Here is a 23,800-nt window from a genome sequence, read left to right on the forward strand (position 1 = left end):
AAATAAGGTTGATGTGAGCAATTAATTTTTTCAAATTTCCAATCGTTTGCCATAGAAACGAAAATTAAAAGTTCCAACCCTCTTAAATTCTTAGAATACACCCTTTTCCAATAATCGTTTGTGTACTTAATCCTTTTCAAAGGCGCCGCGCGCCGGACAAAATGCACATGAATTATAAGAGCCCAAAATAAGGTTGATATGCGCAGTTATATTTCCAAATTCCCAATAGTTTACCATAAAACAAGGATGACAACGTTCATAAAAGCGAAGCTATAAAACAGTAGGACGAACGAACATTAATATTTCTAGAGTGTCAGAACTAAATAAGCAGAATATACATAAATATGTAAGTCCAATCAAAATTAATAGTAGATTTATTGCAAAACAGCTAAAGTACAAGATAATATTTAAGGACATTCTAAAATTTTTAAGACTTGATTAAAGAGATAAATCGCTTTCATCAGTGTACTTTGTTGTCTTAGGAATCAGTATTTTAAAAACAATAGGATTATTTTATCACATAAAAAATTGTTGTCAAAAAATCTACATGTTTTAAATGGACGTACTGACTTTCTGGTAACCATTATAGGGTTGCTACGCTTTCTAAATCGTATCTAACTACTACTAGAACCGCCATGCAAAGTTTGAAATCGATAGGACAATTTTAACATGCCTGTATTAACCTGAATAATAAGCCTGAAGAGCTATCTGTTGCGGAGGGACGTAAGGATGGACGGACTGACCCTAATTATATAAAAGCTTCATTTTGAAAAGTATTAAAAGCTCCTCCCCTTTAAAATCCTTAAAATCTCTCATGTTTTAATGCTCGTATATGAGTACCTACACATTTAATAAATGCGTATATAAATCTTGGTATAAATACCAATAACTTTAATTAAATTAATTAGTTGAAACATATCCTAAAAGGTTCCAGGATATACATGCATGAATAATCTACAGATCTTGATTTTAAAGGTAATTGTTTTTCTCGTATTCATTCGAATCCGGTGGATAGGAACCGGTTCTCATCCATATGAAAAAACTATGTCTAGCATCGTATTATATCCAGCTTTCTACGAATATAGAAATGTACAATCATAAGATTAAAACTAGTTTTTTTAGCCGGTGACTTCGTCACCTCGGGGCTAAAAAAACTAGTTTTAATCTCATAATTGTACATTCTATATCCGCGGAAAGCCGTTTATAATACGATGCGAGAAATAACTATTCTCGTATTCATTTGAATCCGGTGGATAGGAACCGGTTCTCATGAATACGAAAAAACTATGTCTAGCATCGTATTATATCCAGTTTTCTACGAATATAGAAATGTACAATCATAAGATTAAAACTAGTTTTTTTAGCCGGTGCCTTCGGCACCACGGGGCTAAAAAAACTAGTTTTAATCTTATAATTGTACATTCTATATCCGCGGAAAGCTGTTTATAATACGATACGAGAAATAACTATTATTTACTTAGTACCAGAAGCTGCGCCCATAGCATATTGAGTACCTGTATTCGAATGGGTAGGATATGTATTGAAAATTGCTCAAAAACTCAAACTGTTCTAATTTATATAATAGTATAGTAAATGTCTTTTTAAAAATTATTTGGCAATCTGTCTGCCTACCATCCTTATGTTACTGCTTTATTCTATTAATAATTTGTTTTAGGTGGTGCTGCTCACCTATTACGCAGAATCTGCATTTGTGCCACCCTTTCCGGATCCAGCTGCCCTGTCAGGCCCCTCTACACTCCAATTCCAACAGAAAGCATACGAGGATTATCTGGACGACCTTAAAGAAGTCCAGGAGGCACAATTTGATGTACAGCAAGCCAGGTTGGCTTTTAACCAAGCCCATCAATATTTAAAATCTGTTGGATCCAACCATTTCCCCAAACTGGAGTATTTTAAACTGCTGAAAGAAATGAAGGAGTTAGCTGTAGATAGATTTGAGCTTGAACAGGCAAAGCAACTTTGGGAGTTTTATGCTACTCCGCAAAACCATGCTGCAAATCCTCAAATAACTGCCCCTGTTGTAAATTCTCAAAATGCTGCTGTAAATCCTCAAATTACTGCTGTAAATCCACAAAAAACTGCTGTAAATCTTCAAAATGCTGCTGTAAATCCTCAAAATGCTGCTGTAAATCCTCAAAATGCTGCTGTAAATCTTCCTAACATCGAAAGGAACCCAATAGTTGAATTAAAGCACCAGCATGCTTTGAACAAAGCCAACAAAGAATACTTTGATGACCTGCAAGATGTCCAAGAAGCTGAGCAGCAAGTTGCCCAAGCCAGAATTGAATTTGTGACAGCCCTACAAATATTGCAGTCTACAAAGATTGGGCCATTCCCTATCAAAAAATATCAAAAGCTTCAAAAGAAAATGTTAAAGTTTTCAGAAGAAATGGATGAATTGAATTATTCAAAACAATATTTTGATTATCTGAATCAACAAAATCATGCTTAAAAATCTTGTTTTGTTTGTATATAAAAAATATTGTTATATTATTTTTATATTTGTGATTTGTTATATTATTATCATTTTTCTTTTGATTATGTCGTGTTAGCCATAAATCATCAAAAATAAAGAAATGTGATTTTTTAAATAGTTATTTAGTGCGTCGTATTATAAACAGGTTTGCGGAAATCGAAATAAAAAATTTTTAGATTAAAACCAGTTATAAATGGGTTTTAGAGCCACACCAAACCAAAAAGATTTAAAGAAATAAAAACAATGGTTTTCATCCATCTAATTTTGAGCATAGCTTCCTTTAAAGATAAAAAATGCTCTGTTTTGTTAAAATATATCAGTGCCCGTAGCACCAAGGAGCTCTGTATTTAAATGGGTGGGTATTACTTACTAAGTAAGGGGCAGAAAAATAGTTCAAAACCACCCCAAGGCTTAAATCTAAAACAAATAGCCTAAAACCTTCCCGAGCCCTATGTGAAGTTTTCCTTAAAGTGATATCTTGACCAATCCAGTAGTTACTGAAATCATAAGGTTCAGACAAAAAAACCTTACTTCTTTAAAATATAGGAGAAAGTGTTGGTAATTTTAGTATAAGTAATAACTTAAGGTATACTAACAATTGTGTTCAGCCAATTTGATATTTCAAAAATGATTTTTACAAAGACGACATTCTAACAGTAGTAATTATCTTTTCTTCATATAAAGGTTTAAGTGTTATTAAAGAGAGGCGACCAATGGCCATAGATAATAGATATGCTAGTCCCAAAGAAGATAAAGTATAGAATAGAATCTAAAACTAAGGTCAATTATACTTATCACAATCAAACAATAGACTTTTCATTAAGTTGTAACTTATTATCTGTGTCTGACTAAACGTAAGATGCTTGTTTCACTTCTGTAAGAGGTTTGTATCATATGTGTCACTAGCGGCTACGCCACTAGAGGCCTCTAGTGGCACTTTAAATGTTTGGTGTTTAAAAAAAAATAATACCATACCTTGCAATGTTGCGAAGGAGTCTCTATCAAATCTCTACAATACAATGTTACATAGGAGTCTTTATTCCAGAAGAAAAAATCTCGATTTATTGTGATTTCTCTTGGAATTGTGGTGGTATCCTCCCCCAAAATAGTTATTAACCTTCCTGGGACCTATGAGAAGCTACCCTTTTAAGGAGAACCCGATCGGTTCAGCAGTTAGCGAGATTCTTTGGTACAAACTTACACACAAACACAAAGACAAACATACAAACATCCTGTTACTTTATTATAAGGACTAGCGGCTTCGCCCCTAGCCTCTAGGGGCTTGAGGTTTAATCAAACCAATTTTTTGTATTTTAGATTTAAAAGAAAATAGTTATAAACCTTCCCGGGACCTATGAGAAGCTACCCTGTAAAGGAGAACCCGATCGGTTCAGCGGTTAGCAATATCCTACAAACAAACAGACAGACAGACAAACAAACATCGTTCTACTTTGTATTATAGATATATGGTCAGACATAATTTTTTTTCTTCAGAGTAAATACCTTCTAATTACACAGAACAAAATATACTGATGATTTAATTAAAATTGAACACGAAACAAATTATGAATGTAAAGGCATGAACATTAAATTGATCTTTAACATATTTGTTGATTTGATTTTGATAGAAGGAGTTACTGCATAACCATGACAAGAAAAGCAAATATTTATTTAAAATTTTGAACAACTTTGCTTTTATAAAGTCTGTCATAAAACCTCTCTATATATGATTTATTTAAGGCTGAATTTCCGTGACCTAAGCAAAGCCACTGATAAAAATGGTCATGAATCAACTCACGTAAGGAGTAGTTTTATGAAGAACTTTATAAAAGCAAACTTGTTCAAAATTTTAAATAAATAATCTTTGCTTTTCTTGTCATGGTTATGCGGTAACTCCTAGTGGATGAAAATTGAACTTGAAATTTTCAAATCTAATTTTCTCAAAAACGGCTGCATTTTAGATTTTATTGAAAAGTGAAATAAAGTTACCTAACCTAGGGTAATGAAATGCACTATGTCCCAATTTAGGTTCTGACACAAAAGTCAAAGCACCTTCAAACGCACTGTGGGGTATGTCTTTGTAATATTGTATTTAATAAAAATAATTTTTATCTTCATCCAAATAACCAGCTTTACTATTAATAGGTCGGGGGGGGGGGGGGGATGGAGCATCATATGGGTCATGTGCAGGATTACTTTTTAAAAGCGAAGCTTTTCTATAATTAGGGTCGGTCCGTACGTCCGTCCGTAACGGATAGCTATTTAGTTAATTTAGGCATATTATAATTTTCCTATCGATTTCAAACTTTGCATGATGATTCCTGTAGTAGTTAGATACGACTTAGAAAGCATAGCAGCTCTATAATCGCCACCGAAATGTCCGTACGTCCATTTAACTATCAATATGATCAAGTCCTAAAAATGTCAGTATGTCCTTAAACAGAATTTATATTTAAGAAGTTTTGCAACAAATTTACGTATAATTTTGTCAAAACTTTTATAGTTCTGACAATCTACAAGAGTTAATGTTCGTCTGTTATACCGTTTCAGAGCTTCGCTTTTATGGATGTTGTCATCCTTATTCAAACAATAATGACACTATTGCAAAGCGAAGCACAAGAGACTAAGCGTGACTTTAACAGACAAATAAAAATAACCTTACTACTTTTTATAATTGGACAATAAAAAAATCGGATCTACTGCAGTTCACGGTAAAATATTGCTGGTATAAGTGGCATAAGAAGGACTACAAATAATCTGGAATAGCCAAGATCCAATTATGCACAGGGAAAGCTTCACTGAAGAAAAAACGCGTAAAATAGGTCTTTTTCGCGCATTTTCTGCACTGCGAGTTAATTATGCATTATTGATTTATGGCTATTTCAGATTATTTGTAGGCCTTCTTATGCCGCTTAAAACAGTGTGCGGGCATGATCTGTACGTTCAGCCGTTTGGCAGCTAGCAGCCTTTAAAATTCATAGATTTTTGGAAATATTGCTTACCAACAATATTTTACCGTGAACTGCAGTAGATCCAAAAAATCTGTTCATGTTGTGGCTGTTAATGTTCTTGTTTCTAAAAAGTGTTAAAATGATTTTTTTTTAGATTAGAAGCACGAACAATATAAGTACATTAAATTTGAAGCTTTATCGTTCCGTTTCACTGCTTTAATTATAAAAACTATATATAATTAGATAGCCAACAAGGATGACAATATCCATAAAAACAGAAGCAATCTTTTTTGATATCTTTTAAAATTAGAAAGTAACAAAATGTCTGTGTGTCTGTAGTAAAAGATCTTGCTAACCGCTGAACCGTTATGATCTTTCCTAAGCTTAAAATAGGTCAAGAGAAGGTTTATAACTACTTTAGGGAAGGGTCAATTTTTTTCCGCCCTTCTGCTGTCAAGTTGTCACACAGGCCTCTAGTGGCGTAACCCCAGAAATAAATACAAAACTTAGTTTTTCACAATTTTTTTAATGACTTTATAAGCAAGCATGACAGCATTGTATTGAGCCTGTTTTGGACCAAGACATTACCACTACTCTTACTTTTAATGTCGAGTATATGAAACAACGCTGAAGGTCCAATAGTTAGGGTCTTTAAATAAATAATATAAAATGAATTCATTTTATTAACTCTAACCAACATTTAACTCTTTTAAAGTAGCTCTGCTACTAAAAATGCAAGGGTCCAAAATTTAGAAAATTTTGTGACTCATACTATTTAGGTCGGTTCTAAAATTGTCTATTGCAAAATATCACAAAAGATTTGTTTTTTTTTAGAATAGCTTGCTTTAATGCAGTCATAGTACTGCTTTCATAATTATCCAGGACTACCAAGGATAATGGATAAAACATGTGGATTAAATTCAAATGTTACAGTGTCATTTTGTTATCAAGAAGGTGTCAGGTTTGAGTCCGGTCTCCATTTTGTAAACTTACATTTTAACTATGAGATAAATGTTGCACAATAAAAGGGTTTGTTTGTTGTTACTTTACATAAAACCCAGTGATTTAAGACAGTAAAGAAACTGCCACAGATGTGTTTAGTTTTAAATTTGGCTTGGTGGAGATTCGAACCCTTTGCCCGAATGACAATTAATCTAAAGTAACATTTAACACAAATTAGATTAGCTGTCTATTTGTTCCTGCAATGAGTGTAATATTATCCAGAGAAATCAGATTTTTTCAGTATTTGTTTGGCTTTCACACCGTCAACTATTATTACATTTTTACCTGATGTTTTTAAAAGTGAAGCTTTTCTAAAATTGCCCTATTGATCAGCTTATAATTTGAAACAACTATTGGATGAACTTTTAATTGTAACCCTTGTTGTGTGGTAGAGGGGTGTAGAAAGTGTCAACACTCCATTGGTGAATCCCTATGAACGCCACTGAATGTGACGTACTTTTTATTTATTATTGATTAGTGAGAATCTTGATAGCAACTTCCTGTATGTATACTAAAAGAGAATCATATTCATATAATTCAAATCCCTATTACAAGTTGTAGATTTAGAAAAATGGTTGTCTACTGGGATTGGTACAGTAAAGCTCAGGCTTGTCAATCATTGTTACACCTTCCCACATTGGGGCTGGAAGGGGGGGGGGGTGGCCCATGAGTTCAAAATTATGGTAAAGGCGATTTTTACATTCTTATCAAATTATTGTTTATATAAAAAAGTATGGGCATGGCATCATCACACATTTTAGATCCAGGCACACTTTTGTATGAAAGGTAAATGGTAGATCTAGGTTTCAAGTAGTGATTTAAATATTGTTTATGCATGTCAACACAAAAATCAAGTAATAAACAATACTTTAATCATGTCAGCCTTAGTTTTTTGTTGACATTAAAGAACAATAAAACTGTTTGTTAACACATTGCCCAGGTTTAACTTGGTGGACTGTACCTCCTAAAATTCAAAAGGGGTTGTTTAATAATACCCTACTTTCATAATAAGGAATTTTACTAAAGTTTAATATAAAATTTTAGCTATATAAATACAGACATAGTGAAAAATAAGCATAAGAAGTTAACAACTTTAAAAATAGATATATTTTTTGAATTAAGTGAAGGAAGAGAATTTGCTACTACAAGGCTTCCAATATTTAAAAATTTCTTTTTAATATCTAAAAGTTTAAAAGTGATAATTGAAAATTTCAGGAAAAAATGTATTTAAAACATGCTTTCTTGTTGTTGGCACTAACAATTCATCTAGCTACATCTGATTTTGTATGTACAACAACTGGGAATTTTGGTAATATACTAATACTTCTTTTTTTCTTTTAAATGTATAAATCATAGAAGCAGGCCTATCTGTTCTAACAATTAATTCTACAAAAAAAAATCACGAAACCTTTGGAAGTAATGTGGGGGTATATCTTTTTTTCTTCATATAACTGAAGAGGGGAAGAAAGGGGAAGGGGGTTATGGGGACATTTTCCTTTAGAATTGTTTGTCAGAATCACATTCCCTTTTTTCTGCATAGAAGTAAAAAACAAAACATAAGTTCAGCATTCCATCGGTGATGGTCACACATATTTTAGTGTCCACGTAAATCTACTTTCTTCCCCATCACCCCCCCAATATAGCTGAACGTGAATCACCCCCTTTCTTAACTTACCGCAAACCGCACCTAATTGTACTCACCGTACATTTACCTAGCTTGCCTGCCAGCACCATACATCGCAGACCAATAGGATAACAGATACAGCCACGTGATACATAGAGCTAGATAACTATTGGCTATAGGTCCAGCCAACCATAGTGAACAATAAATCACGTGACAACTCCAGCCTGGTGATTGGTCAATTAAACAATAAGAACGAAAAATTGTGAACACGTGCACCAAGTGAACACGTGCACTAAGATAAAGTGCATTAGTTTAAATACTACCGATAAACACACAAGTGAATTTCACAAGCTACAGGCCAATTTTTGTATATTCTATTTTATAATTAAAGTGAAAATAAATTAAATTGACCATTTTTTACATAATCTCAATTATCTTTCAGAACCAATCACCGAAATGGCGGAATCGGAGTCAAGTGACAAAATTAAGGACATAGTTTTCCAATATGCCAACCGCTCCAATGGCAATATCGGAGCCACAGTGCTCGTCAACATCCTATCGAAGATTATGAAAGGTGAAAACAACTTTAACACCTCAGACCAGCTCGATAGAATCAAGAAGATTGAAGATGACCTGGAATTATTCAAGCAAGGAGGCGGAGACAATCAGGAGAAGATCCAAGCAATCCAGGACAGCATCGACAACCTGAAGAGCTCAATCCAAAAGTCCGATTTAGCACTGAAGTCCAAGGTAGATGAAATGATTATCCACTACGACAATAGAGTGGAGAAATTAGAGCAACTCTCCACTTTACAGATCCTCCAGATCAACGAACGCGAACGGAGGGACCGATCTTTTTCGATCAAGGTTCACAACTACGCAGACTACTCAACATCTGGCCAGCCACTAGTGCAACATATTTTTGATAAACTGCTGAAACCTTGCCTTATTGATGCTAACAAGCACGGAGAACTAGATGAAGTCCCTGATTCCTGGATGCAATGCATAGAATACGGCCACCCATTAGGCAATAACAGGGACACAACAGCTCCACGCAATTTCATAATCCGACTACGCTCAAGATACTACCTGGACGCAATCCTGAAGCACAAGAGAGCTCATGTGGACGGCCTTAACGAGCAGAACCTCTCCACCAGCAAATCATATGCAGAGTCAGTCAGGTCTGGGAAGCTCTATCCATGCAGGATAGGTATAGATACCACTGCCCTTGACAGAGATGTACTGTCCTGGCTCTGCCGTCACAATGAGGTACACCGAGCATACCTGAGAGGTCAACGCATCGTATTCAGCCTCAGAAACAAACAGCAACAATTTTTCACCGTTCAGAACCCATACGGTCGCACACTTAAGGAGCTTATCTCCCCGGTGATCGATGAGAAGAAGTGGATAAGATCCAAGAACAAACAGAGCCCTTTTGCACAGCCAGCCTACATTAACGGTCGTTCTAATGAAAGGCACCTGCTTGATATGCTGAACCCAACGAAACAGAACCCCCTGCTAATGGATGAGGAAGACGACCTAACTGAAGAAGTCATCATAGATGGAGTGACAAATATCGAGGATACAGACAACAGCAAGAAAGCAACGGCGGCTAATAAGAAGAGGAAGCATGCGTTCACACCGCTCAAACTGTTCGATGAAAACAACAGAAGCCCAGCCGTGAAGCAGCTAAAATTCAACACTCCCCTTCAGAACAGATTCGGAATATTACCCCCAGAAATTACGCTGGATGCAGAGGACTCAATTATACGTCAGTTACCACAGGGTGGACCATTGAAGCAAAGAATCAACGAGACGAAGGAGAAGATAAATGCGGACACGGCTAGCTTATCGGACAAGATGGTAGACAATGCTATGGTGAGTGAGATAGCTCTCACCCTCATCGAGAGTGAAATGTCCGACCTAAAGAAGAAAAAGGATTCGAGAGCTTCCTCTGCAGAGAATACTAGAAACACCTCCAGGAATGTATCCCCGTCCACCGATACAGCGATCAATGACACCTCGACAGAGGCCATCGAAGACGAGGAACCGAAGAAGCAGCGGAAGCCGCGAACATGCCGCAGCTCACAGCAGACCACCGGTAACTGATTAACCACTCGCGGTTCACTAACAGTTGGAACTGCGATGCATTACCTGATTAACCACCCGCGGTTTTACTAACAGGTCACTTATATACCTGACTAACCACCCGCGGTTTATTAACAGGTCACATACATACCTGACTAACCACCCGCGGTTTATTAACAGGTTACTACTCAATAAACCACCCGCGGTTAAAAATAACAGCACCCGGCTATTTTATTATCATGCATTTGGTGCTAAGTTAAGTTAAAATAAATGCGGGTAAATTCCTATAACATTAGGCCACCCGCGGCAAGTCATATCCACCCGCGGATTAGTAATGCGGGCATTATAAATTATAAATCATAAACTAAGGACACCAGGCCACCCGCGGCAAGTTTCGATCATGGCAGCATCATGTCATATGAACACTAGGCCACCTGCGGCGAGTTAGGTCCACCTGCGGCCCATATAATCAAGCGGGTCCAATCGGCAAGTTTTTACTTAAATATAACATAGTTTTTTTAGTAACTATAGTATTCAGTAATGTATATCACTTAAATGTAACTCAGTAATAGTTGTTCCATCTTCTTATTATGAACGGTCGACATAATGAATATTAATTTATATCGCATACTTGGCAAAAGTCTAGCTAACAAAAATGAGATCTTAATTTACATAAAGTGTGTTAATATTTACGTCTATAATATTTAGTTGCACTGGCACTTCTTTTGCCTCTAGCGAATTAAGAGCTAATGATTTACACTGTTTGCATACACCCCAGCAAATAAGTAATATTTTTTCACGCTTTTCTTTTCTTTTCTTTTTACAAATCGTACTACTTTCTGTCCGGCATAATCAATTTATTAAATAGTATTTTACTAAATCATATAGTGATTTCTTATCTTTATATAATCGAATAGTTTTGGCCGACATAATTATTGTATTGATTTGCATTTTGTTATCTTGCTAAATCGTATAATGTCTAAGTTTTAATTGATATAAAAATATTTACTCGAACATATTTTTCTTTTTCTTTTTTGCTTTTAATTACGTAGTTTTTGAAACCCAGCAATAATCTAAATCTTTATAATCTAAACTGATATACTCCTTTTGGCAGTACTTCTATTTGATATGATTTAAATTGTCTATGTTTATTTTTCTTTTTCAAATGATAATATTAATTATGACTGTATCCAATATATTAGGTACCTAAGCGGATAATTTAAAACTTTAGAAGTCTTTGATTGAAAGAGGGGAACACACTCAGCTTGGGGGGGGGGGGGAGGGTAGAGTCCGAGGAGACTGAGATGCAATTTGACCATTTTACCAGACCCAGAGTGGTTCCCTTGGGGGGGGGACCGGGGGCGGATGGGAGGGGGAGGGGGCGGACCAACTGTGAAACATGTTGGGTCGGCCACGGTGTCAATAATATTAAGGTGTGTAGCAAATTCGATATCGAAATAAGATTTAAGACATTACAATTTGATGGAGGATGAAATAGTAGCTAATAATAACAATAATGATGATGATATTAATGTATTGAGAGAAACGGTTCGTGCCGAGGTCAGGGCCATTAATGTCGACGATAATAACGTAGCAAACATACATCAATTAATTGATAGGAGCATTCTTGAACTTAATGAAGACTTAAGATTAGATTTGAAATGTCAAGTTCTTTACGGCAACAATTACTTAGAATTTGTCGAGGATTTTAATTTACCTTCATGCGATTATTATAGCGAAGAATCAATTAAAGACTTTATGAATTCCACAAACACAAAATATTTGTCTACTTTTTCTATTAATATTCAGTCCATCTTGAGCAAGTATAACGACATTTCATTATTTATAGATAACTTAAACTCAGGGAAGTCTAAAGTAAATATTTTAGCAATGCAAGAAATATGGCACTCGGTAGACCTAACATTTAACGGATATCAATATTTTAAGAAAAATAGGACATTAGGAAGTGGAGGAGGAGTAGGATTTTTAATAAGTAAGGGCATAGCTGTTACAGTAATGAACGATGAAGAATTTTTTCGAGACCGAATATATGAATGCATAACCTTAAACATCACTATAAGTAATCAGAAATTTATATTACTCAATATTTACCGTTCCCCAAATACACCAGGCATAACTAGGAATGCAGCCATTAACGATTTTCTGGAAATACTTGAAGCACATTTAGACTCTTTGAGTAATAATAATATACCAATAATTATATTTTCGGATTTTAATGTAAACCTTTTTAAATTAAACCAACCTAATTCCGAAGCCAGTTCATTATTTAATAGCTTAATATCAAATGCATTTATCCCAACAATAAGTAAGGCCACTAGGGTAACAAATAATACCTTTTCATTAATTGATAATATAGCCTGCAAAGACATCATAGGAAAAGTAGATTTATGCGGAATAATACCAACCAATATTTCAGATCACTATATGTTAGTAAACTTAATTCAACTAAAAAACCCTCCAAAGAATTCGCATAAATCTTTTTCTCACTCAAAAAGAACTTTCAATATTGAAAATCTAGAAAAATTTAGGACAGAGCTAGCGATTACGGACTGGAGAGAAGTGATGAATGAAAAGACAGACGTAGACAGAGCATACACAATATTTATTGAAAAATTTTTGAGTATTATGAATAAAAACATTCCTTTAAAACCAGTTAACAACAGAGAGCGCAACACACCGATAAACCAACATATGGACAAAGAGTTAAGAAAGTGTAGGTTGAAAAAAAGACAACTATTTTTAGCAAGTAAAAATTCATTAGAAGACGCAGAAAGATATAGAAGTTATAGGAACAATTTCAACAGGGCTAATAGGAAGGCAAAAAAGTTACACTATAGAGAAAGAATACTCGATGCGGGTGGAAATTCTAAAAAACTTTGGGACGTATTAAAGGATACAATGGGGACCAGTAAGAAGGATACACGGATAGAATACATTGAAACCGAGGGTACTAAAATTTATAAGGACATTGAAATAGCAAACAAGTTTAATGAATACCTAGCGAATATTGGTCGTAATCTCACTCCACTGCTACCCAAAATTAATAGTAGCACTTTCCATAATTACCTACCTCCCCCGTCGGAAAATAGTTTTTTTATAAGACCAATAACCGAAAGGTTTTTATTAGAACTAATAGGAAACATGAAGCATAAAAAAAGCTCTGATGACAATGATGTCAGTATATATCTAGTCAACTTTGTAAGAATAACTATAATTAGACCACTTTTGCATATAATAAACCTTAGCTTTGAAACAGGCAAGATGCCTGATAAGCAAAAGGTCACAAGGACTATATTAATCCATAAGAGCGGACCATTTTTCTTACTCGATAACTATCGAGGTGTCTCATTAATAAATAGTTTTTCAAAAATTCAAGAAAAATGTGTATATATACAATTAATGGACTTTCTACAACAACAAAGATTCTTTAATAGATTACAGTATGGATTCCGACCAGGCAGGTCAACTTATCATGCCATTTTACATCTAGTCAACAAAATCACAGCGTGTCTTGCATCTGGGAGAATCGCCATGGTGGTTCTTCTAGATGTAAGAAAATGTTTTGATATGTTAGATCGTAGTATTCTTTTAAAAAAACTTGAAAATCTGGGGGTTAGAGGACATGCACTAAAATGGTTCGAGAGCTACTTTAAGGACAGACGCCAAAAAGTTTTTTACAAAGGAATAAATTCAAATAATACGGTAACGATTGATTGGGGAGTTTTACAGGGGTCAATATTGGGCGTTTTGCTCTTCTTAATTTATATAAACGATATTAATGCATGCTCGGAAACATTATTAAGCTATTTATTTGCAGATGATAATTGTGCATTTCTAGAAAGCGATAACTTAACGAATCTTATTAATTTAGCGAACACAGAATTACCTAAATTATTAGCTTGGTACAGTAAGAATAAACTCCTCCTCCACCCGAAAAAAACTAAAATATTAATCTTTGGACTTCCCAGAAATGATCGTTTTTTAACTAATATAGACCTAGGTCTTTTAAATGAATTCCCGGTTTATTTTGATATGAATGATGAAGGGCAAAATTCCCCTGAAAAAATTACCAAATTAACATTAACCCCGAATGAAAATGAAAAATTTTGTAGACACCTTGGAATTTTAATTGATAATAAGCTGACTTATAAATATCACCTCGACAACTTAAGGATTAGGATAAGTAAAATTATATTCTCAATGAAAATGATGAAAAACTTATTACACAAACGCCATTTAATTTTAATATATAACGCATACTTGAAATCTTTATTAGACTATTGTTCCCCATTATTTGTAGGAATTCCAGAAAGTTATATTAAACCTATTATGAATCTACAAAAAAAGGCAGTAAGAATAATATGCAGAAAAGAGAATAGGGCTCATACTAAGGATCTATTTATTGACTTGCAAATACTCCCTTTCAAGAAATTAATACTATATAACACTGCCAGATTCATGTACCTTTATAAAAACAAAAAGGTACCAGCAACTTTTGACAATACCTGGAAACTAAATAGAGAAATCAGAAATAGAGAGTTAAGGAACGATAACGATTATCATGTTCAATTTACAAACCGTTCTTATTTGAAAGCATTACCGCTCTACCGATTTCCAGTAATCTGGAACAATTTACCAGCTGAAATCAAATCCGTAGAGAACAAGAACGAATTTAACAGGAAAGTGTTCTTGCATTTACTATTAAGATAGGAAAATGGCTACGCAATTTTAGCATATACAATTCTTCATTTTAATTTTTAGTTGTAAATTATAATTACAAGGTCTAGCAATAGCATTGTTATGGAAAATTAACTGACATCATATAGATATGTGTGTACTTTTTCCTTAATTTAAATTAAATCTACACAGTGGAAATTGACGCAATCGCAATTACCTCATATATTACACAGTCTATTTAAACACTTAGGCTTCAGTTCATAAATTACTAGCGGCAGCGACACTTTCATATAATTAAACTTAAAGTTGTTTATGCAAACATCTTATATTTTGTCGAATAGATTAAGTAACGCCAAAGTTTACTCAGCCGAATTAAATACTTATTAACAGCAAACAAAAATTTTCTCTTCTTTTTTCAAACGAACAAGATTAATTAACTATAGAGCAGCTTTGGATATATCTATCTAACAAGTTAAGTTTATTTAAACTCTTAGGCCGCAGTTCATAAATTGCTAACGGCAGCGACACTTTTACCAATTAAAAGTTTTTCTACGCAAACACTTTATACTTTGTCGAACAGATTAAGTAATGTCAAAGCTCACTCAGCCGATTTAAATACTTAGTAATAGCAAACAAAAATTTTCTTTTCTTTTTTCAAACGAATTAGTTTAATTATAGAGCAGCTCTGGATCTATCTATCCAACAAGTTAAGTTCAACGATTTCATTTAGTCGCAGACGTAAACAATCCATAATTTAATAATTATTAAATCGAATTTCTCATGGTGCTAAAACACTTAATAACAGTGGACTAAGTATAATTATAGAATAGCTTTGGATCTATCTAACCAAAAAAGACAAATATTTTGGATGACTAGTTTTTAGCCGAATGAGTCTTTATTAATATCATTGTTCGTTTTATTATTATTTATATAGGAGTATTCAAATTAGTTTAATCATTCTGTTACATAATAGGATGGTGAATATATATATTTATTTGCTTTAATATGTTAAATAAACTAATCCAGAATCTCGACGCTTGGCTCGCGTCGCTCCTCGTGTTCTGACTCGGAATCCTCCTCGAAGGTGGGGCCGTCGGAATTCTCGGATTCAGCACGGGAGTCGGCGTCGTCTCCAGCGGCATCGTCTCCAGCTTCGCCAACATCGGACCTAGCTCCGGCGGACCCAGCCTCTGACTCGGAATCCATGGACCAGTCATCATACTGGCCATCTAGGCCGGGCTCGCTGTCACTGATCTCAATGGTCGACTCGAGGTCCAGCACAATATCATACGCAGAGGTAGCCATTAAGACCGCCTCCTTGTAATCATTGCACTGAGCCTCGAGGACCGACAACTCATGCTGGTTGTCTTCACGCGAGCGGTCGACAGTAGGCATTGCATCGCCTAACAAGCGGTGCAGCCGAATGCCTTCGTCGACAAGTCTGAGCGACTCGCGGTTGGGAATCTCTTGCAGACCTGCGCGAAAAGCTAACCTGCATGCATCGCGGAAGCTAGTGCGCAGGCCCTTCCCAAAATAATACCAGTCAGCAATTTCACTCGAGTAAACTATCGGCGGAGCTGGCAGAGGTTCTGGAACCGCAAAGGGAACGGGGCCGCCAACATCGGGTTCGGGAGAGGGAGCCAAAACTTCCTCTGCAGCGTCGATCAACAGTCGCAGGTTGCTATGATCAACCATGACGGAAAAACTTATTATTTAACTTATCGGCAGATTTAAAATTAACGTAACTTGATGGTAAACGTATGAACACCGGAAGAGCAATGATTAGATAACAAGAAAGTCGCAATTAAATAGAATTAATCATGTCACGTGACATGTCCCGGCAAGCCTTTACAAATAGGTCTAATTTACCTCCATTTTTCATATTAAATAATAATAAACAAAGACAGAAACCGGCCGGGTCAAAAATCAAATTGCGCAAAGGCAGCTTCCTCCCCCAATGTCGGTATTTTTTCTCCACCCCCTTTTATATTACCACCCGGGTCAACCATTTTTCAAGACGACACTTTCGGCTTCTTTGACCTCACTGACACCTCTAGTGAATATTAAGTCTTGTTGTCAAAGGGATAAAGGGGAAGGGATGCTAGGGACGGATTTCCCGGGAAGCTAGCAACAACAACAACGCATGCCTATAACATATGGGTCGTATGCTCGTCAAATACACTGTTGTATAAAAAACGAATGCGTGTGTTTACGTTTATGTGTATGTTTTTTGTGTTTGTGCGTATACAATAGCCTCACTGGCCACCCAAAGCTCCTTAGCCTCCCCAATTTGCACGTTTCCTGCCCTACCCCAATACTAATATTAATATCATCATACTACCCAAAATATTCTAAATTCCTGGAAATGATAAAGGTTAAATTGAAATTCAACGAATTTTTCTACACATATTTTTTCAATTCTTTAAATATGTTTTACAAAATCTAGCCCAAGGTCAATTTTTTCTTCATTCTCTGCTTTAGTCTCCACAAAAACTTCAATATTCTAATAATTTTAAAAATGTCTTAACGATGCCTTGAATTCAGAGATCGAATCACCACTACACAATTTACAATTTTAATCAAATTAATTCTAGTTGACACTGTGGGTCATGACTCGGTCACTTCTACAATGACCGAGCCAAACATAACCAACGATTTCAATAGGAACCCCGCCTCCAACCCCCCCCCCCCCCCCGTCAACCCACCAAAGGGAAACCAACGGTCATATGGTCACACCGTGTTCTTTGACGCTTGGATCTGGTGCACGTCGCCTTTTTCAGGATAAGGACAGCACGGTGTGTGGACTAACCAAATGGCATGTCGGTCCTATGGACCATAATCACAGCAGTGATTGGTGTGATATTGACATATTATCACAACCACGACATCCCCTATAGGCAACCAGTAGATGCATGATATATGGATGCAATTATACTTTAAATATAACTTATAAATTTAACTGTAAATTGTAATAGTACTCTTGTAAACGGATGGACTAACAACACGCACAGTGTTTTTACTCTATCCGTATAGCCACACGGCTATTTTCCATTGTAATCATTGTATTCTTCTGTTTTTCCGAAATAAATTATTATTATTATTATTATTAAGATGTTTAAAATCACATTTTGTCACTTTTATATAGGAGGTGAAAAAAGGTTATCTTCTAAAACTCTCCTTCCCTTGACACTCTTTTTGTTCATGCCACTGCACTGGTTATATATAGTAAATATTCTGTTTAAATTAAGTGTGACTTAAAAACAAGAGAGATTATACTAAAAAATTATTGTCAAAAAAAAAATGCAGAATATGACTAATGGCTTTAAAGAAATCATTGATGTAGTACTGGCCTTAAATTATATCAATTGTTAACTATAAGTTTTTCTACCAAATATCAAAATACTTATAGGTTGTAATTTGAAGTGTAGTCTATACAAAAGGTAAATATCCATTTCATTTTATAATTAAGATGTTATTTTTGATTAATATTCTTGCATAATCTTTATTACTGAATGTTGTCATAAAATTTTTTTTCTGCAACAAAAAAACTTTTTTTTTCTAGAGGTTCAGGAAGCTGTCAAAATATTGATGAGGAAAAGAAATTATCAAAAATTACGAAAAATAAGGCTGTAGATTTCTTTTTAGTAATGTCTTTCAAAAATATTTATCATATTTCTTATTTTTAATTTATTGTCAGACTTCATTTATTAAAATTAATGAAAGATAATTTCTTCCCAAGAGAAAAAAGTGTGTTTGCTTAGAGGAAGGTATTTTTTAATGTTTCATTAATAATGATTTTAATAAATTTTGTCATACTAGTGGCTATGCCACTAGAAGCTTCTAGGGGTACTTAAGTTGGGTGTTGAAGTCGACCCCACCCTGGAGAGTAACATTTTTTTTTAAATTGGGGGGGGTATTTTTTTCTAGGGGCAATTCTCTTTGAAGGGTGTTAGAAAGTTAAAAACCTTCTCTGGACCTATAATAAGCTCCACTCTAAAATAGAACCTCATAGGTTCAGCGGTTAGCAAGATCAATCACTACAGACAAAAAAACTTGCCACTTTATATAAAAGGATATGTGTTTGTATAAAGCTACAGAATATAAAATAATCTATAGTTAAAAATTTAGTTTTAAATTCACAGTTAAATTAGATATTTGTTCTCCTTTTAAATTAGTTTCTAGAAGTAAAATTAAAATTCAGTTTTGGCTATTTGTCTATAAGATTTTGAATAAAAAATTTTCTTTTTGTCATGTGAATAACAACTCTTTTTGCTGTACACTTATAATCACAATAGATATGTTGATACATATTTACTATTTAGAGGTAGAGGAGAAGATAGATGAGGCATCTGAAGAAACTACAACAATAATCTCAATAGTTGAGGATGAAGAAGAGAGGTAACTCTTCAACCAAATTTTGGTCTGTATGTTTTTATTTATTTTTGTCTGAATTTTTTTTTTTGGTTAATGTGAATTTATAAGCTGAAATTCAGAAGCCTAAATTTTCTAGAACAAACTTGAATTAACTTTTCAATTAAGAAAATTGTAAGTTTCTTTCAGGTTTTTTCTTTGAAATTTGAGCTTCTACTCTATAGGTCACTTTGTTCTTTTTCTGTTGCATCCTATTCCTTAAGATTTAAAAAACACAGACTTTTTTTTCCTGTCAGAAATATGTTTAGTAATATTTGAAAAGTTGTGGGATCAATTATGAATAAGTGAAAATTGAACTTTGAAGAAGAAAAAATCTGAAATTGTCATCCATGTTATTTATTCAATGTTTCAGTTTTTGGAAGGAAGTTGATGTCTATGATGAATATTTCAAAGAAAAGGTTGTTCTTTAAAATTAGAAAGTTAAATATTTTAAAATTTCCTTAATGTGATAAGGATTTGTGGGGTTGTCAAACATTCAATACATATAGTTGAATTACCTAAATGGTTTAATTAATAACACATATCATAAGATATTTTTAAAAAGTTGGCTGATAGTTCTTCCATAAGAGGTATATACATTTATTTAAATCATACATTATAGGAAAATGAAGATAAGGAATCATATTCCAAGAAAGATGAAGATAATAAATACTTGAGCTGGATTCTTAAGAAACTTATTTTCTTTCCTGCTGAAAGGTAAAAGCCCACAGTTTATAGTAACAACACTTATTTGATCATTTAATTTAAATATTCACATAATCCACCTAGCTGGTTGATCATGATTGTAATAATTGTACAATGCATGGAAATAAAATGAGTTTATTCATTGACAAAGAACCTAAATTTTCTTACACAGTAATTTTTATATCAAAGACTAAAAACAAACCAACAGCTTCATTATTATTTTTTTTCTATAAATATTTAATCTAAGCTACAATAAAATTGTTTCTTTGCTCATTTTTATAGGAAAGGATTCTTTGGATTTCTACAGGATATTGAGAAACCATCAACCTTTGGTCTGAACAATGCTGTCAATTTTAGGTCAGAATTTTCTTTTGCAATTTTTTGCTAAGATTATTTTAACAAATATCTGTTAAAGAAAAAGAAAAAATGGATGATTTTAATTAAATCTAATTTTAGATCATAAAAAAACTCCCTTAATTTTTTCTAACACGCTGAGCTTAGAAACCACCAAAACAGCTGTCCTTAAATACTTTATAAATATCATTTAGAATTCCATGTGAAAATGGCAGTCTTGGAGCATGGTTCATTTCACCTCTTGGTAAATAATTATTAGGTCAATTAGATCATTTAATTTTCTGAACTAGAAATCATAAATATATTTATCCTTTTCGGTCAATTTTAAAATCTTATTTTTTGCAATTGATTGCCAAATGAATTTGTCTGATTAGGAGAAAATCAAAAGGCTCTGAGTGAACTTGACAGCAATGACACTCTTGCCTTGTATCTTCATGGAAGTTCAGCAACAAGAGGTTACAGCCATAGAGTTGAAATGTACAGGTTAAAATTTACGAATGCTAACAATTATCTTTAATCTTTATCATGGGTAATGTCTGAGAGAAAACATTAATTGAAACAAAAAAGTGAAAAGAAAAAATATATTTATTTAAACTTCAAATGTCTATAATATGAAATTAAGGGAGCAAAATAGAGAGTAAAATTAAGAACTTTATAACTATTAGCTGACAAACATACAGAAAATTAAGTAAGGATAACATAATATCATTAGAATGATAACTTTTAGGAAGCTGACTGGAATGGGATATTATGTCCTGACTTTTGACTACAGAGGTTATGCTGATTCTACTGATGTTAACATCAGGTAAATTTATATAAAATTATAATGATAAATGAAAAAAATAACTTTAGATATCTTTATTTCTTAGTGAAGGAACTGTTGTTAATGACACATTAACTGTGCTTAAATTCATTGGGTCTAATCTAAGGTAATATTTTAATAGCTTACTCCACAATTATGATTACTGAAAAATAATCATCTTCAGTCTTGAATTTCAAATGATATTTGTAGTGAGGATGAAAAGCCCCTATTCTTGGTATGGGGTCATTCCTTGGGTACTGCTATTGGTACTAACTCACTGTTGCAATGGCAAAATAGCAACTTAGGTAGAATTTTTGTCAATTTTGAAACAATACTGTATTTTAAACTGTATCTAATAAGGCAGATTTTGAAACAGGTATGATATATATGTTTAGACATTTTTTCTTTTTGCTTTTTAAAAAAGATAATGGTAATTTGACTGTACCTTTTATACAATCTTTATCCTGTAAAGCATTCAAAATAGAGAACACATCATCAAGCCATTAATGTTATTAACAACCAGGAATATAAAAGGGATAAGACAATGGATGCTAAATTGATGAACATCCCCAATGATGATACACAATATTACCCCTTCTCTAGATTACAATTAGTGGTTGTATCATTTAGACAATCAACTTAATGAATCAACCAATCAAAGATTCAATTGTAATCCGATGAATAAGAAAATGTTATTATGAATCTTTGGGGACTAGAATAGCCAGAAGCCCAGTATTCCCTCCTTCCCTGATTAACAACACTTTCTTAAGAACTTAGAGTGCATGGAATAGTTCTAGAATCACCATTCAACAACATGGAGGATGAAATACACAGATTTGCTTTGGGCAGATTTATGACTGGCTGGCTTGGCCAGGTAAAAAAAACTTGTGCAAAGCCCCTATAACAGTATAAAAACTAAATGTATATTATGGGCCTGTCTGTACATCCATCCTTTTGTCTTAATCTCAGTGTTTAAAACAAACCTGAAAAAAAATTATCAAACATATTCTACTGACAAAACATATTTTACTTCAAGGTTTGCACCATTATCTTTGCTTAATTTATTTAAGAATCACACAGCAATATTGATGTCAGTGGATGCAGAGTTTAGAAGTTCTGACTATCTACCCCAGCTACACGCACCAACCCTGATCCTACATGCAGATAATGATAGATTGGTTCCTTCATACCTAGGCAAGTCCCTCTTTAAGAATACCAGGATGTCAGCTATTTACCTGTTTGTGTAAAATACTTTTAATTGATGAATACTAGAAACAAATATTTAAAAAATAAATCAAACTTATTTTCTTTTATTTGTCATCCCATAACTTAGTATACTTTACTTTAACAATTTTGTAAACACTTAATAAAAATATTTAAAATAACAAATACATGAAACTATTCAATAGCAACCAATTTTAAGTTATATTAGATAGGATTTGAATATAAACAAGTATATTCATTTAACTATTTGTTCCTCAATAAATTCCAAGATTTCTTTTTGTAGGTGAAAGACTTTACAAATCTGCAATTGATGGTGGAAAAAATAATACCAGGTATATAAAAATTAATTTTACAAATTGCTAAATTTTCACCAATGAATCATTTAACAATAAAATAATTTAGTTATATTCCTCTATATAGATCAATAGAAATCCAACTTATTATCTTATATTTAAAAATTGCAGCTTTTGTGTTTTTCACTTAGTTTTTGTATTGCATAAAAATTGCTTTTACTCCTAGATTTGTTCTTTTTCCAGCAGACATGAAACTCGGGTAAGTATTTATGCCAAATTTTATCATAATTATTAAAATTCGTTACAGAAAGCAAATTTTTAACAAATAAATTTTGTAGGCATAAATATATTTACTCAGCCCCTGGACTTGCAGCTTTCATAAAGGTAAACAATGGATATGGAATAGATAGTGGGACGGAGCAATTTTTGTAGTCAATTTAGATTGCTAATTTAGTCCATAAATTAGCAAGCTAGGAGAAACATTGATCAGGATATGCAAGCATCTCTCACTTTATCCGCTTATTATTTATCCATTAGGTAAACTGATGATTTATTTGTAAGATTTCTTAATTTTCCTCAAAAAGTTCTCTCTTATTTTTGTCTCTTAATTTAATACAAAACTAAATAATTGAATCTAGGTTTAAATTTTTTGTCATATAATTTTTAACAGTTTAAGAATTATTGACCTTTCTATACCAGGATTTAGAGCAAGAGGCTAGAGATTTCAGACAAAATCAAACAATAATTATTTCATAGTTATATTCTTGTTATTTGTTGCATTACCAAATATAGCTGATAAATAAATCTGTTAAAAGATTTTTATCTTGTGTCTCATTCTCAGCAAAGCATTCATAATTTTTAGACTTTTATTGTTTTGTGCCCACTCTGGTGCTCATGCAGTACGGAGGGGTCATTCTGTAGAGTAGTTCCGCTTCTAATTTACCAAGTGATCACCATCAAAGCTGACCGCCAACCCTCTACAACCCTGTCCACCTGTTGAAATAATGGAAGCCTAGATATAAATAGACCCTGCTGCATTCCAGAGGGGGGGGGGGGGGGTGAAGTATCACTACAATTTAGGCACAAACCTCTATCCGTTCATGTACGTAGTAGCACGGGTTAGAGTCACTGTGATACACTCACAATTGATCT

The 23,800-nt window shown here is 33.7% G+C and overlaps 2 protein-coding genes across 2 annotated transcripts; both read left to right on the forward strand.

Annotated features, from left to right (window-relative positions):
* The first annotated feature begins 859 nt into the window (after nt 1-859).
* On the forward strand, nt 860-2,612 carry LOC145328411 (uncharacterized). Its single transcript, XM_080172051.1, has 2 exons — nt 860-975; nt 1,676-2,612. Exons 1-2 carry the CDS (start codon nt 946-948, stop codon nt 2,471-2,473), a joined length of 828 nt encoding a protein of 275 aa, XP_080028177.1. The 5' UTR covers nt 860-945; the 3' UTR covers nt 2,474-2,612.
* Nucleotides 2,613-7,647: 5,035 nt separating this feature from the next.
* On the forward strand, nt 7,648-23,464 carry LOC145328427 (lysophosphatidylserine lipase ABHD12-like). Its single transcript, XM_080172117.1, has 19 exons — nt 7,648-7,759; nt 18,270-18,300; nt 18,423-18,451; nt 18,598-18,627; nt 19,183-19,258; nt 19,644-19,689; nt 19,893-19,987; nt 20,258-20,332; nt 20,524-20,573; nt 20,704-20,812; nt 21,057-21,134; nt 21,199-21,258; nt 21,342-21,436; nt 21,902-22,005; nt 22,202-22,325; nt 22,639-22,687; nt 22,875-22,907; nt 22,987-23,032; nt 23,348-23,464. Exons 1-19 carry the CDS (start codon nt 7,672-7,674, stop codon nt 23,402-23,404), a joined length of 1,275 nt encoding a protein of 424 aa, XP_080028243.1. The 5' UTR covers nt 7,648-7,671; the 3' UTR covers nt 23,405-23,464.
* Nucleotides 23,465-23,800: the final 336 nt, after the last annotated feature.

The sequence above is a fragment of the Acartia tonsa genome, chromosome 9, assembly GCF_053477335.1.
Source record: "Acartia tonsa isolate MP-2025a chromosome 9, ASM5347733v1, whole genome shotgun sequence".
Taxonomy (NCBI): domain Eukaryota; kingdom Metazoa; phylum Arthropoda; class Copepoda; order Calanoida; family Acartiidae; genus Acartia; species Acartia tonsa.

Coding starts and splice junctions, on each gene's coding strand:
- LOC145328411 (XM_080172051.1), top strand. CDS start 946: ATGAATAATCTACAGATCTTGATTTTAAAG. Junction 976..1,675: donor TACAGATCTTGATTTTAAAG/GTAATTGTTTTT, acceptor AATTTGTTTTAG/GTGGTGCTGCTCACCTATTA.
- LOC145328427 (XM_080172117.1), top strand. CDS start 7,672: ATGTATTTAAAACATGCTTTCTTGTTGTTGGCACTAACAATTCATCTA. Junction 18,452..18,597: donor AAGCTGTCAAAATATTGATG/AGGAAAAGAAAT, acceptor AATTTCTTCCCA/AGAGAAAAAAGTGTGTTTGC. Junction 19,690..19,892: donor ATGAATATTTCAAAGAAAAG/GTTGTTCTTTAA, acceptor CATACATTATAG/GAAAATGAAGATAAGGAATC.